General features: G+C 49.3%; 1 protein-coding gene across 1 annotated transcript in view; it reads right to left on the reverse strand.

Moving 5' to 3' along the window:
• Positions 1 to 15,022, reverse strand: part of ERBB2 (erb-b2 receptor tyrosine kinase 2) — a 149,177-nt gene that overhangs the window by 9,877 nt on the left and 124,278 nt on the right. Inside the window, exons 24-26 of the mRNA XM_029573784.1 lie at positions 10,848 to 10,945; positions 10,335 to 10,493; positions 9,653 to 9,923 (exon numbers count right to left, since the gene is read on the reverse strand). Coding sequence (XP_029429644.1) covers positions 9,653 to 9,923; positions 10,335 to 10,493; positions 10,848 to 10,945 — 528 coding nt within the window. The remainder of the gene's footprint in view (positions 1 to 9,652; positions 9,924 to 10,334; positions 10,494 to 10,847; positions 10,946 to 15,022) is intronic.

Below are 15,022 nucleotides of genomic sequence, written 5' to 3' on the forward strand. Positions count from 1 at the left end.
AAGAACGTCAGTCATCATCTGCGGATAACACACTTCTGCATGGAGACTCTTCACTCCGTAATAATGGCAGTACAACCAGATAGTTCCTAACCTCCCTGGACCTCTCCGAAGCCTACCTTCACATTCCAGTCCAGCGTTTTCTAACCTTTGCGATACTGGGTCATCATTATCAGTTCCGAGTGTTACCCAACCGCCCCCAGAATATTTTCCAAAATTATGGTGGTAGTGGCGGCAACACTGAGGAAGGAAGGGTTCTTTGTACACCCTTACTTGGACGACTGGCTGATCAGGGCAAAGTCTTCGGAAGAGAGCCAGCAGTTGACCAGAGTCAAGAACCTACTGCAGGATCTCTGTTGGGTTGTGAACACAGTCAAGAGCAGTCTGCAGCCCTCTCAGTCTCTAGAGTACCTGGTGGCTTGTTTCGACACCAAACAGAACAAAGTCTTCCTCCCACCCCCGAGGAGAAGGAAGTTGATGGAACAATTATGACGATTGATGACCAATGCACACCCCAAGGTATGGGACTATCTTCAAGTCCTCGGCTTCATGGCATCAACCCTGGAGGTCGTTCCGTGGGCAAGGGCTCACATGCGACCACTCAAGTGCTCCTTACTGTCATGCTGGAACCCACTGTCCCAGGATTACTCAATTTGCCTCCAACTACTAGCAGAGATATGTTCTCAGCTTCAGTGGTGACTACTGGAAGACCACCTATGTAGAGGAGTAAGCCTATTCCCACCAAACTGGATCGTGCTCACCACGGATGTAAGCCTACAAGGGTGGGGAGCCCACTGTCAGGAACTGACGGCCCAGGGACAATGGAGCAAGGAAGAGGTGGGATGGAACATAAACTGCCTGGAAGTTCGAGCAGTCAGACTTGCAAGCCTGCGATTCAGCCACAGACTCCGAGGCAAAGCGATTCGAGTAATGTCGGACAACGCTACAACAGTTGCCTACATCAACCGCCAGGGAGGAACCAGGAGCCAGCGGTCTCTGGAGATAGATCCTCTCATGGCATGGGCAGATATAAACCTACAAGGGATCTCTGCCTCCCACATCGCAGGAAAAGACAACGTCTCAACAGACTTCCTCAGCAGAGAGAGCCTGGACCCGGGGGAATGGACGCTGTCGACCACAGCCTTCCAACTGATAGTAATTTGCTGGGGCCTCCCAGCCATGGACCTACTGGCCAAGCCCTCAGGATCTTCAGCCTTAGATGAGAGCCACATTCCCAAGGGATCAACGCTCTCATCCAGACCTGGCCAGAGGAAGACTTACTGTACACCTTCCCCCATGGCCACTACTGGGCAAGGTCATCTGTAAGATAGATCATCACAGGGCACTAGTTCTACTAGTGGCCCTGGATTGGCCAAGACACCCATGGTACGCAGACATGCAAAGACTCTTTGCAGGGAGCCCTCTGTGCCTACCTCCACACAGGGACCTTCTCCAGCAGGGCCCGATTCTTCACGAACATCCATCTCGATTTTCTCTTACGGTCTGGCCCTTGAGAGGACTCGCCTGAAGAAGCGCGGTTACTCGAAGGCCGTGATTGACACCCTGCACCGCGCGCGCAAGTTCTCAACATCTCTGGCATATATACGGATATGGAGAATATTCGAAGCCTGGTGCGAGGACCGCAGGATACTCCCTCGGACGGCCAAGATCCCCATGATTCTGGAATTCCTACAGGACGTTATGAAGAAGGGGTTGTCACTCAATTCCCTCAAGGTCCAAGTAGCAGCCCTCTCCTGCTTCAGAGCCGAAGTGAACAGAATCAGTCTATGAGTTCATCCGGATTCCTAAAAGGGGTTAAGCAACTTCAGCCATCCCTAAAGTGGCCGGTGCCCCTATGGAACCTCAATCTGGTATTAGACTTCCTAGCGGGGGCTTCCTTCAGACCAACGTGTGGTCTGTCACTACACCCCTTAACATTGAAGATGGTATTCCTGGTGGCAATATGTTCAGCTCGTCACATCTCTGAACTACAGGCACTATCCTGTTGGGAACTGTTCCTTAGGTTCACTCCTGGAACCATACAACTGCGCACCGTCCCCTCCTTCCTACCAAAAGTGGTTTCAGAGTTTCATTTGAACCAAGCCATTTCCCTACCATCTCCGGATGAACATAAGTACTCGGAAGACTCACGCCTTCTTCGCCATCTAAATATCGGCAGACTCCTAGTGTGATACCTGGAAAGATTGGAACCGGTGCGCAAAACGGATCGCTTGTTCGTTCTCCACAGCGGGAAGAATCAAGGAGAAACTGCCTCGAAGGTGACCATAGCTTGCTGGATCAAGGAAGTAATCAAGACGGCCTGCATAGAGGCAGGAAAACCCTTACCCCTACAGATTAAGGCTCATTCTACTAGAGCCCAGGCAGTATCTTGGGCAGAAACCAAGCTGCTGTCACCCGTCGAGATCTGTCGGGCAGCGATGTGGTCCTCCCTACACACCTACTCCAGGTTCTACTGCCTGGATGTTCAAGCTCGAGAAGACGCAGCCTTCGCAAGGGCCGTACTAAGTGGGCTCACGGGCAGCCTCCCGCCCTGTCCGAGAGTAGCTTTTGTACATCCCACTGGTCCTGAGTCCATCTGGCTACACACTAGGAAATGGAGAAATTATTTACCTGATAATTTCGTTTTCTTTAGTGTAAATAGATGGACTCAGCATTCCACCCGCGGCTGCCCCAGAGAAGGAGAACCTTGGGAAGCGAACCTCAAGATTAGCAAATAACGGGTAAGCTGCTGCCCAGCCCTAGTTCAAGACACCCGCAGTTGTCTGGTGTCTGCGTTAATTGGTTGAGTGCACTGGCGGTCTCCAGTTTTTTTAAATCAGTTGAATCAGTTAAATCAAGTTTAATCAGTTTTAATCAAGTTATTTAAGTAAAGATATATCCACAATGGCTTTTCGAAGAGAATACTGAAGGGCTGAGGTTGCTGCAGGGGTATATCTAGAGTGACGTCAGCTTTGAAATCTGACTCCAACTCCCATCTGCTAGCAGAAGAGCACATAACCCACTGGTCCTGAGACCATCTGTCTACACTAAGGAAAATGAAATTATCAGGTAAGTAATTTCTCCAATTTTATTATTCATGCCCTGTATGTACCCAGCTCAGTCATGGGTTTTGTATCTCTGCCAGCCAATATAGATAGAGAAAGTTTTACTGACAATACTCCATAATCCAGCGTGCCACTTGCAGTGCCTCAGTATTGATCTGTATTTCTCTGTCTCCAGCAGATGGTGCAAAACCTGCAGTACTGGAGTTAAAAAAACAAAACAAAAAAACCCCCCAAACCTTCCTCCCAGGGGGTTGCCAGGTCTTGGCGGGCCATCCCCCCTGGTCTGAGGTGGACGAGCTGGGGGTTGGTGACCCTTTAGTTCGCTCAGTCCTTAGCTCCATGGGGTGCAATTCTAGTGGTCCAGATCCCTCCCTTTCACAAGGCTGCTGATGTGGCTTGAGGCACTGTGAAGCAGCTTGGAAGCACCCTGTTCCCACTTGCAGTTCTGTATTCAGCCTAAAGCAGGGAAGTATGCTTAATTTGTCAGTAGTAAAGTTGTTTTAAAAAAAAAAAAAAAAAAAGGAAGTTTCCTGCTTGTGGCGACTGCTCTATTTAGCTGCTTCTAACGCAGTGGGCGGCTGTAGCTGAGGGGGTTCCCCGCGGTTGTGGCCATGTGCAGCACGGCGCATGGCTCAGTCTGCTGTGCTTGCAGCTCATCTTGGTCATGGCTCAACCAGGCCGGTTTGTGTGTGGACTTCATGTCTGGAAGTAAAGGGACTTCGGGGAGACCTGCCACCGCGTCAAAAGAAAATGTGCTCCCTTGCTCCTACTCCTCAGTCACATTGGGGCTTGCAGCAGAGGAACGGCAGCCATTTTGGAATCTCAGGCAGCTTTTTCAGTGACCGGGGGGGGGGGGAAATTCCCCTCCAAGGCTATCTCCAACATTTTTGGGCTCCAGTGAGGAGCATGGGGGCTCTGAAGGGGAGGATTTTCCTCTTGCCCCTATTCCTGAGCCCACTCAGTCTTTTGGTCCAATTCCTGGGTCCACACAGCCTTTTTCCACAGAATTTATTCTGTTGATGCATGAGGCCTATTTAGTTAAGCAGCTCTCTGGGGAGGTGCAATTTGGGACCTGGGCCCAGCTTCAGAAAATCTGCTTCTGGGACATAAGCCTGGACAGGCAAAAGGAAAGCGACCTTCACCCGTCCAGCATGTACTGGGGTTTGCCTCAGCATTGGGAGATGCAGTGGACGATTTTGATAATTCATATGTCACTAAGGATGCACCGGGAGTGACCCAGGGGTTCGATCCAGATAAGGGCAACATGGATCAGGTGGCAGATCCAGAGGAGATCCCTGTAACCAAGAGAGATGACCCCAATGTGGTCTTTTTCCTAAAGAAGAACTGTGGCCCTTATTTCCTCAGGTCATGCAGGTGCTTGGACTCAAGGTCGCTCAGGAGGAGTCTGATTTGGTGGAGGGAGCAAGTCCTGTCCTGGATGGCTTGAGAAGTCCAGTAAAAGCCTTCCCATATATGAAGGCGAACCGGGCCCGTCCCGTGTTTGCCGAGGGTAACACGGGATCGGGCGGAGGCAGGGCGGGCGGAAGCCGAGGGGGGGGGGGGGGGAGCAGGGGAAGGGGGGGGGAGCGGGAGAGGTAGGAGCAGAGATGGCCAATGGCAGTGCAGCAAATTTTGAAAGGCTGCACTGTCATTGGGCAGGGAAAAAGGAGCGCGGTGCTCGCTGGGGGCAGCCATTAAGGGATCCGGCAGCGAAGCAGGCAGAGATGTTTGCTTCCCTCCCTCCCGCCCATCGGTTCTTTGGTGGTTCTTTGCTGTGGTGGTTGTCGCAGTAGGCGGAAACCCGAGCCATATTTGAGTGTGTATTAGTGGTAAGGGGGAAGGGCACGTTGCTGGGGGGGTAATGCTCGTGCAGTTTGGGGCTGCTGCACGAGAAGGCCTAAAGAGCAAGAAGGGGCCGATGCTCAGGCCGCCAGCTTACCCTCGCCGATGGCGTGGCGGGGTAAGGACAAGGGGGAGGGGTTCCGAGCTGCTTACCATTGGGCCGCGATGGTAAGTGAAGAATGGCATGCGGCAGGTGGTGGAGGTGGAGGGAGTTAAGTTTGGAATATTGTTAACTGTGGCTCGGGTTAGATTTAATAAACTGCGGCCTTATTTGTTATTCCATACAGTTGTCATGTCTAATTTGTGGAGGGCAAGGGGAGCAAAGGCTGAGTGCCTGCCTGTCGACAGGTCACGAGTACCTGTGTTACATAAGTCTGTGAAGAAGTTGGTAAATCGCTAGTGGGATGCTCCGGAGGCAGGCTTGAGAGATGAGAGGGCTATGGCAAAGCTTTATCCATTGCCTGAGCAGATGTTAGAGCTTCTGTTTCTTCCCAAGGTTGATGCTTCCATGTCAGCAGTCACTAAGATGACTACTATTCCGGTTGTGGGGTCCGCTGCTTTGAGGGTGTCCAAGATCGGAAGTTGGAGGTACACATCAAAAGGATATTTGAGGATTCGGCCCTGATCTTAAGAGCAGCCATTTGTACCAGTTTTATGCAGCGTGTTTGTCTGTGCTGGGTCCAGCAGTTACAAGAGGCACAGCCACATTCAGGCGAGGATGCACAGAAGGCTGAGCGCTTGGTGGCTGCTGTGGCATACGGAGCAGATGCTCTGTACGACCTGGTCAGAACATCTTCTAGGATCATGATGTCTGCAGTATCAGGCAGGAGATTGTTGTGGTTGTGTAACAGGTCGGTGAATGTGTGGTCCAAGTCTCAGCTAGGGTCTCTTCTTTTTAAGGGAAAGCTCTTGTTTTGTGAGGACTTAGAGCAGATAATGAAGTACCTGGGGGAATCCAAGGTGCACAAGTTGCCGGAAGATAAGCCGAAGGGCAGAAGATTCTTTCAGGCTCTGTCCCGTTTTCGGGATAATAGAAGATTTCACCCGGCAAGGGGTTTTTCGGGGCCTTGAAGGCAGTCTGCCTCCAGAGGTCAGTGCTGGAGTCAGTCCTTTTGAGGAGGTCGGAGATCTTTCTGGGACACAACAGGGGGAAATCTATCTGGGGCAAAATCCTTGCAATGAAGGATTTTGCCCCAGCTATAGGCGGACGCCTGGCACTCTTTTACAAGGAGCGGACCAAAATTACCAGAGACCAGTGGGTTCTCAGGGTAGTAAGAGACAGTTACGCTTTAGAATTTGTTCATCCCGTTCAAGATTTATTCCTAGTTTCCCCCTTTGGTCCCCTCAACAAGAGGCTGGCAGTTCAGGAAACTTGCGACCAATTGAGGAGGCTAGGCGCCATAGTCCTGGTCCCACGCAAAGAATGAGGTATTCCATTACATACAGTAAGGTATTCCATTTATTTCATCGTGCCAAAGAAGGAAGGCACTTTTTGCCCAATTTTGGATCTAAAGAGAGTGAAATACAGCACCGAAAATTTCTCGTTTTCGAATGGGGTCCCTCTGTTTGGTCATCACAGCAGTGTACAATGTTCCTGGCTTCTCTAGCTTTGACAGAGGCGTATCTGCACATAGCTGGAAACGTATCTGAAACTGCTGGAGCACCAGCAGTTTCTGAGGTGTATGGTTTTGTTGCAACATTTTAAGTTTCGAGCTCTCCCATTCGGTCTGGCCATGGTGCCACATTTTCAGCAAGGTGGTGGTGGTGGTGGCAGACTTGCTGTCGGGAAGGCGTACTGGTACACCCCTATCTAGACAACTGGCTCACTCGGGCAAAGTCGGAGGACCTTTGTCGTCAATCGGTACAGAAAGTGCTTTTCCACCTGGAATCTCTCGGCTGGGTGGTAAACCTAGCAAAGAGCCACCTTCTTCCCATGCAACCCTAGAGCATCTGGGGGCTTGTTTCGATACACAGAGTGGCAGAGTATTTCTCATGGAGGAGAGGATGCTGAAGCTGCAAGGGCATATTAGTCTGTTGTTGGGACTGGTACCCAGGGTCTGGGACTATTTGCAGGTCCTGGGTTCTATGGCTTTGACCTTGGAGTTAGTTGGTGCCTTGGGCATTAACGCATATGCAACCTCTTCAGAGAGCTCTTCTCTCCTGGTGGAATCCACTGTTGAAGGAGTTTCATCTTCCCCCTTCCACTCGAGGGGGTCAACAGCGACAGTCTATCATGGTGGCTCCTTTGGTCCAATCTGGGGTGTAGTGTGGAACTAGAGGTTCCGGATTGGGTGATTTTTACCACCAATGGCAGCCTGTCCGGTTGGGAGGGTGGTGTGTCAGTTAGTCAACGCAGGGCTTCTTGGTCTATCAGTCTGTTAGAGACTGGAGTGGTACATTTTGCTTTACTTGCCTTTCTGCAGTTATTGAGAGATCGATTGGTAGGAGTCCTGTCTGATAATGTGACAATGGTGGCCTAGATAAACTGGTAAGGAGGAACCAAGAGTCTGGCAGTAGCCCAGGAGGCTCAGGAGTTGATTCTGTGGGTGGAGCAACACTTGGAGAGGATAGTGGTGTCACACATCACAGGTGTCGACAACGAGCAAGTGGACTTTTTGAGTTGCAGGGTATTGGAGTCTGGAGAGCAGAACTATCTGAGATGGTAGTGCAGCTCATCCGCGAAAGGTGGGGTTGTCATGTGGATCTAATGGCAACTCATCAGAACGCCAAGGCGTTCCGTTTTTTGTTTTTTTTTTCAGTCTGTGAAGAGAGCACGGAGTGGAGGGTGTCAATGCTCTGGTTGTTCCTTGGCCTCAGAACATTCTACTTTACGTCTTTCCTCCATTGCCTCTAGTAGCAAGGTATTGCGATAAATAGAAAAACATCTGGGTGACGTAATTCTGGTGGCACTGGAGTGGCCACGCTGACCTTGGTTCACTGATCTCATCAACATGGCAGTGGACAGACTGCTGCGGTTCGGGCATCTAGCAAATCTTCTTTGTCAGGGCCCAAATTTTCGGATTAGGCAGCACACTTTTGTCTAGCAGTCTGCTTTTGAAAGACAACATTTGAGACACAGGGAGTATCCCCAAGCGGTAATTGCCACTCTTACAGGCTAGGTGAAAGTCCACATCTCTAGCGTATATGCAAGTCTGGAAGGTGTTTGAAGCCTAGTGTATCACTAATGGTATAGGCTCTCAAAGTTATGGTATCTCATATTTTGTCCTTTCTGTAGGAGGGTTTGATTAAGGATCTGGCTCTTAGCATCTGAATGTCATACATTTTCTCTGGGGAGCAAAGAATTTGCGACTGCCGATAAGGAGAGTTTGTCCATCCTGGAACCTTAATCTCGTGCTCAGAGGTTTCTGTGAGGCTTCCTTCGAGCCGCTAAGGAAAAAAACTTTTAAGGACTTTTCCTGGTGGCTAAATGTTCAGCCAGGAGAATATCGGAACTTCAGGCTTTGTTTTGCCGGGATCCTTTTCTTCGGATCTCAGAGTTAGGAGTTTTGTTGCAAATGGTACCTTCCTTTTTTGCCTAAGGTGGTGACCATATTTCATGTGAATCAGATGCAGGAGCTCCCAGCTTTTCCTGAGTTGGACTCCTCCATGCTGCAATGGAGCTTAGGCCTTTGGATGTGTGGTGAGCCTTGTTGAGGTATCTGAAGATGACTAATGATTTTAAAAGGTCAGATCACCTGTTTGTTTTGTGGAGTGGGATGAAGAGAGGTTGTGAAGCCAATAAGGCCACTATTGCATGTTGGCTTAAGGAGGCGATTAATTTGGCTTATATGCCTAAGGGTTGACCAGTCTCTGTAGGTTTGAGAGCCCCCTTGATGCGATCTCAGGCAGCCTCATGGGCTGAGGCTCAGCAGGTTTCTCCATAGGAGATTTGCAGAGCAGTGACTTGGAAGTTGCCGCATACTTTCACTAGGTGCTATCGATTGAATGTTGGGGATCCAGCTTCCAGGACCTTTGGCGAGTGTGTTCTGTGAGCAGAACTCTCCAGGTCCCACCCTGATTAGGGAGCTTAGGTACATCCTAGGAGTCTGGACTGATCTGGGTACATAAAGGGAAAGGAAAATTGCTTTTTACCTGTTCATTTTTGTTCCTGTAGTACCACAGATCAGTCCAGAACCCACCCAGCATCTGGGGAAGGAGAGTCACCCGCTTGTTCTGTTCTTGGCGTGGAATGCAGAGTTGTCAATTGGTTTAAAACTGTTGATTTTGTTTTGGAATTTTAAGGAGATCACCATCTGCCGGTTCTTGGAGGAAGTTAAGAATCAGTTGATGATTACATGATTAATTAGAAATATAGTATTTTGGCTTGGATACAGGTCAATACTGAGGGACTGCAGGTGGAATGCTGCATTAAGTAGCAGTGTCAGTAAAACTTTCTCTGTCTCCATCTGCTGGCAAGGATACAAAACCCAGGTGACTGAATTGATCTTGGTTCTACTGGAACAAAAATTAGCAGCTAAGAACCAATTTTTCTGTAGTTAATCTACAGGGGCTAAATGGCTTTGCCTACATCTGCATGGTAGAGCTGTAGCTTTATTTATTTATTTATTTATTTATTTAATTCTTTTATATACCGACCTTCATGATGGGAGTCATATCAAATCGGTTTTCATGGAACGAAGGGGTAACATTCTTATCAACCGTTTAACAGTAAAATAATCAGAAGAGGTAAAAAAAGTTACATATCAATCTAATTGCAACATCACTTGTTCCTTTCATGAGGGTCATACCTGGACCTGGACTGCAGGATCCGTGGGAAAGGAAGCCATCTCGTTCTAGCTCATCATTGAAGAAGACGGTGGGATCCTCGCTGTATCGTTGCAAGGTGCTGTTTTCCCGTGGCATGGAGACCCCCTGGAGGGCTTTATCTGTCACATAATCACCGTCTGTGAATATATTTGAATTGGCTTCTTCAGAATGCTGGGACGGAGCTAGGCCCAGGTATGGATACTGCGTAGACTCTTCTGGTAATGCTGCATCCACCTGTGTTTCTGCGATAGTCTGGGGGGGGCAAGAAGAGAGCAATCATTAGAAGGGGATAGCCCCATTGACCAGTGCGCGCACATTGCTCTGAGATATCTTGGCTACAAAGCAGCAGTAGCTGTGGGTTTAGATAGCTGACATCTTTAGTTTCTGTGATATCTTTGCTTTTGAGCAAGATGGCCCCTGTCCCCCCCCCCCCAATAAACCTCTTGATGCTCACCTGGACAAACAAGATACACACAAGCAACAAATCCATACAGATATAGATGACTTCAAAAAAAGGTAAGGTCCGGCTCTCACTTTCTTAGAGGGATTAATACAGAACCAATAGAGAGAGGAAGACAGGCATGAAATGGAAGAAGACTGAGGAGAGATGGCGTGCACAAGGAAGAAGAGCAAAAAGCAGAGTGGCTAGGGGTTGGTGCCCACCCTAGCGGATGACATTCTGCTGCGGTAGTTGCTCCTGTTTTCCCCCTGGTGGGGGACCAGATACTCCTCTGCATCAAGCAGGTCCTGCATGTCTTCCTCCTCCAGTAGGGCACGGTAGAACTCACTGGAGGGGCTGGCCAAGTCCCTCATGTCGTCATTCTGTGGACAGGATAGAAAAGCAGACTGCAGCAGGTCATGGCTTTCTTATTCTGAGTGAGGATAACATCAGCCCACAGGCAAGAGGGGAGGTCATTGTCCTATTCTTCACTTATGTGGAGCAAGTTGGAGACTTGAGGTACTCTTCACCCTTTACAATTTTCTTGAACTGAAACTGGCTGCTTAAACCTAGCTCAGTACAGCTAGGAAGTTGGATGGCGCACCTTGTGTCTGTTGGGCTCAGTTATGGGCATGTGACCTGGCACACTATGCTCCATCAGCACAGTATTTCTCCTTTAGCTGGCTTAGCGATGAGATGGGACTCAGTTGGGAAAAAAAGAGAAAAAAAAATCTCACCTGGATCACGATAAAGCGTGAAGGATCCCTGGCCATGCGAGAGAATTCCGATACCAGCTCACGAAATTTGGGCCGGCACTCAGAGTCAATCATCCAGCCTGTGCAAGCAGAGAGATGCACTGTGTTACACATCCACCGATCTATGCATGGGATTTCTTTGCACATTGCCACACAATGAAAACTGGAGGGCAACAGAAGACGATAAGCAAAACCCTTTTAATCTGAATGCCAATGTTACTAGACATAAACAATACAGCATAATAAGTATCCAAGAATGATGGATCCCTTCCCCAAAGAGATTACAAGACAATGGAGAATAAAGGAAAATTGGTTCTTACCTGCTAATTTTCGTTCCTGTAGTACCACGGATCAGTCTAGACTCCTGGGTTCATTCCTCCCTGCCAGCAGATGGAGACAGAGAAAAGCTTCGCTGACACTGCATCATAAACCCCAGTGCCCCCTGCAGTTCCTCAGTATATATCTATATCAAAGCAGAAATAGCAAAAAACTTTGAACAAGTAAACGAAATCCAATAACACTGAATGCATCAGAGAATCATCTTACAGCTGAGCGGGCGACTCTCCCCTAAAAGTTCCCCTTCCCAATTGGGCAGGTTCTGGACTGATCTGTGGTATTACAGGAATGAAAATTAGCAGGTAAGAACCAATTTTCTTTTCCCTGTACGTACCCGGATCAGTTCAGATTCCTGGAATGTACCAAAGCCTTTAACCAGGGTTGGATCTGGAGAGTACCGCTCGCAAAACACTCTCGCCAAAAGAGGGTGGATCCCGTATCGCCCACATCTAGACGATAGGCCTCGCAAAGGTATGCAGCAACTTCCAAGTTGCAGCCCTGCAAATTTCCTGTGTAGAAACAAGTTGTGCTTCCGCCATGAGGTCGCTTGCGAACGAGTCAAATGAGCATGCAAACCTTCCAGAACTGGACGACCCCGAGTGATATACAAAGAAGCAATCACCTCCTTCGACCAACATGCAATAGTAGCTTTAGAAGCCTTGGAACCTTTGTTCACAGCATTCCACAGCACAAAGAGATGAGCAAACCTCCTAAACTCATTCGTAACCTCGAGGTAATGCAACAAAGCTCTCTGCACATCCAAATGTCTGAGCTCCCTCGCCTGAGGATCAGACACTGCTAAAGCAGGAAAGGCCGGAAGCTCCACTGACTGATTGACATGAATCACTGAGACTACCTTTGGTTAAAAAAAAAAAAAAAGAAGAAGGTGGTACTGTCCATAAAGCAAACTCCCGCATCCAAAATCTGAAGGAAAGGATCATGGCAAGACAGAGCTTGCAATTCAGAAATCCTCCTAGCTGAACAGATGGCCACCAGAAAAAAACACTTTAAGAGTCAAATCCTTCAACATAGACCTCTGGAGCAATTCAAAGGGAGCTTCACACAAAACTCTAAGGTCAAGATTAAGATTCCAAGATGGTAGGACCTTCGAACCAGAGTCCGCAGATTCATTGTCCCCCTAAGAAACCTAACGGCGTCCGGCTGAGCCGAAATAGGAGAACCATCAATCTTACCATGCAGAGAGCCCAGCACTGCCACCTGTACTTTAAGCAAACCGAGAGACAAGCCCTTGGCGAAGCCATCTTGCAAGAATGAGAGAATGTCAGGGATTAAAGCCCTGAATGGACGTACGCTCTTAACGGAGCACCAGGACTCAAAAACCTTCCATACTCTAATGTAAGACAGATTAGTAGACTTCCTTCTAGATTGTAACAACGTAGTGACGACCGTTTCCGGATAACTATTCCTTCTCAAACGCCTCCTCTCAAAAGCCATACTGCTAGACAAAAGTAAGCAGCCTGGTCTGAAAATACTGGACCCTATCGAAGGAGACTAGTCAGGTGGCTGAAGCGAAGCGGCCTGTCCACCTCCAGGTTGACTAGATCCGCAAACCACGGTCGCCAAGGCCACTCCAGGGCCACCAAAATCACCTCGGCGCAGTGCTTCTCAATGCAACGCAGAATCTTGCCCACTAGCGGCCAGGGGAGAAAAACAAAGTAGAACCCCCTGAGGCCATGGCAAAACTAAAGCGACGACCCCTGAGGCCATGGCAAAACTAAAGCGACGACCCCTTCGGCCCCGTGCTGCCTTCGGTGACTGAAGAACCGAAACGCCTTGGCATTCTGACGAGTCGCCATTAGGTCTACATGGAGGGGATCCCCAATATACTTCAGTATAAAAAAAAAAGTTATAAATAAAATAAAAAATAAAATGATCTCGAATTAGCTGCATCGTGGTCTCTGATAACTCCCACTCGCCCGGATTTAAGCGAGTCCAGCTCAAGAAGACTGCTTGAACATTTTAGACTCCAGCTATGTGGGATGCTGCTATTCACTCTAGATTTTGTTCCGCCAGAGCACTAACTTCTGCGCTTCCCTAGCTACCGCCTAGCTCTTGTTTCCGCCCTGCCGATTGATATAGGCCACTGTTGTCGCATTGTCCGACAGCACTCGCACTGCTTGATTCCGTAGCAGAGGCAGAAACTCTCGCAAGGTCGAGTGGACAGCCCTGGTCTCTAGCCGATTGATAGACCATGCAGACTCTCTCTTGGACCAGGACCCCTGAACCAAATGAGACTGACAAACTGCTCCCCATCCAGAGATACTGGCATCAATAGTGACCACCATCCAATCCAGAACTTTGAGGTCCACTCCTTGAACAAGGTTGGGGGTCTGAAGCCACCACGAGAGACACTCTCTTGCGAGGCCCTCGAGAGGTAACTGCAGATGATACTCCTCCGACACTGGCTTCCAGCGAGCTAACATCGCCATCTGCAGGGGTCTCATATGGGAAAATGCCCAGGGAACCAAGTCCAGCATGGAGGCCATTGAGCCGAGAACCTGCAAATAGTCCCAGACCTTGGGTACGTGCAACTGCAAAAAACGTCAAATTTGCGTGTGAAGTTTCAGGACCCAGTCTTGAGAGAGTTACACCCTGCCCACCAGAGTGTTGAACCGGGCCCCAAATACTCCAAGGTCTGCATTGGAGCAACTCACTCTTGGCAAGATTCACCACCCAACCAAGAGATTAGAGAACATCAAGCACTCGATCCGATTCGCGGCACAGAACATCTGACTTTGCCCTGACCAGCCAGTCATCCAGATATGGGTGCACTAGAATACCCTCCTTTCGAAGGAATGCTGCCACACCACCATTACCTTGGTGAAAGTTTGCAGAGCTGTGGCGAGACCAAACAGAAGGGCCTGAAACTGAAAATGCTGTCCCAGAATCATGAAGCGAAGAAAACGCTGGGAGTCCTAATGGATGAGAATATGCAGATAAGCCTCTGTGAAATCTAGAGAAGCCAGGTACTCTCCTTTGCGAACTGCTGCTATGACCGATCTCAGGGTCTTCATCCTGAAACGCGACACCTTGAGCGCTGCATTGACCTTCTTTAAATTGAGTATTGGCCAGAAAGAGCCTTCCTTCTTGGGGACAAGAAAATAAATGGAATATCTCTCCTGGTGGAGCTCTGCCTGGGCAACCGACACCACAGCCCCTAGTCGATATAGGCGATCTAAAGTCACTTGAACCGCAGACTTCTTGTCCGGGTAGCTGCATGGGGAAATTAGAAAGAGTTCTCGCACGGGACGAGCAAATTTACCACGCTGAGAACCCACTGGCCCTGAGTGATCCTGGTCCACTCGTCGTAAAACTGCCACAACTGACTGCCTGTAGTAGGAACAATGGAGTGGACTAGCCTCGCTTCATTGTGAGGACTTTGCTTCCGCCGAGGAGTTCCCCGGAAAGACCTTCGGGCACCACGAAAGGACTGCCCCCCACCCCCAGGTCTGCTCTAAAAAAAAAAAAAAATTGCCTCTGAGGCCCTGACACCCCACGTGACGGCCATGTCCTTCTGTCAGCCTGAAAATGAGACCTTGTTGGTGAGCTGAACTGGACTTGACTGTGGCTAAGTAGCCCCCCAAGCCGCCTTCTGCCTGGCTAAATATGCATCGTGGAGCAATACAACAAAATCTGTAGTAAACAGCCTCCCTGCATCAACACCTGCAGGGAATCGCTGAAAAACTGGCAGCAGCAGGCTTTCCTCTCCCCTCCAGTCCTCCCTGCCCATTCCCCACCGGAGAACAGGCTGGAGACAAACATGGGGCATCATCCCCCACCCCCTCTGGTGACGCGGGAAC

Source organism: Rhinatrema bivittatum, chromosome 12, assembly GCF_901001135.1.
Source record: "Rhinatrema bivittatum chromosome 12, aRhiBiv1.1, whole genome shotgun sequence".
In the NCBI taxonomy this organism is placed as follows: Eukaryota; Metazoa; Chordata; class Amphibia; order Gymnophiona; family Rhinatrematidae; genus Rhinatrema; species Rhinatrema bivittatum.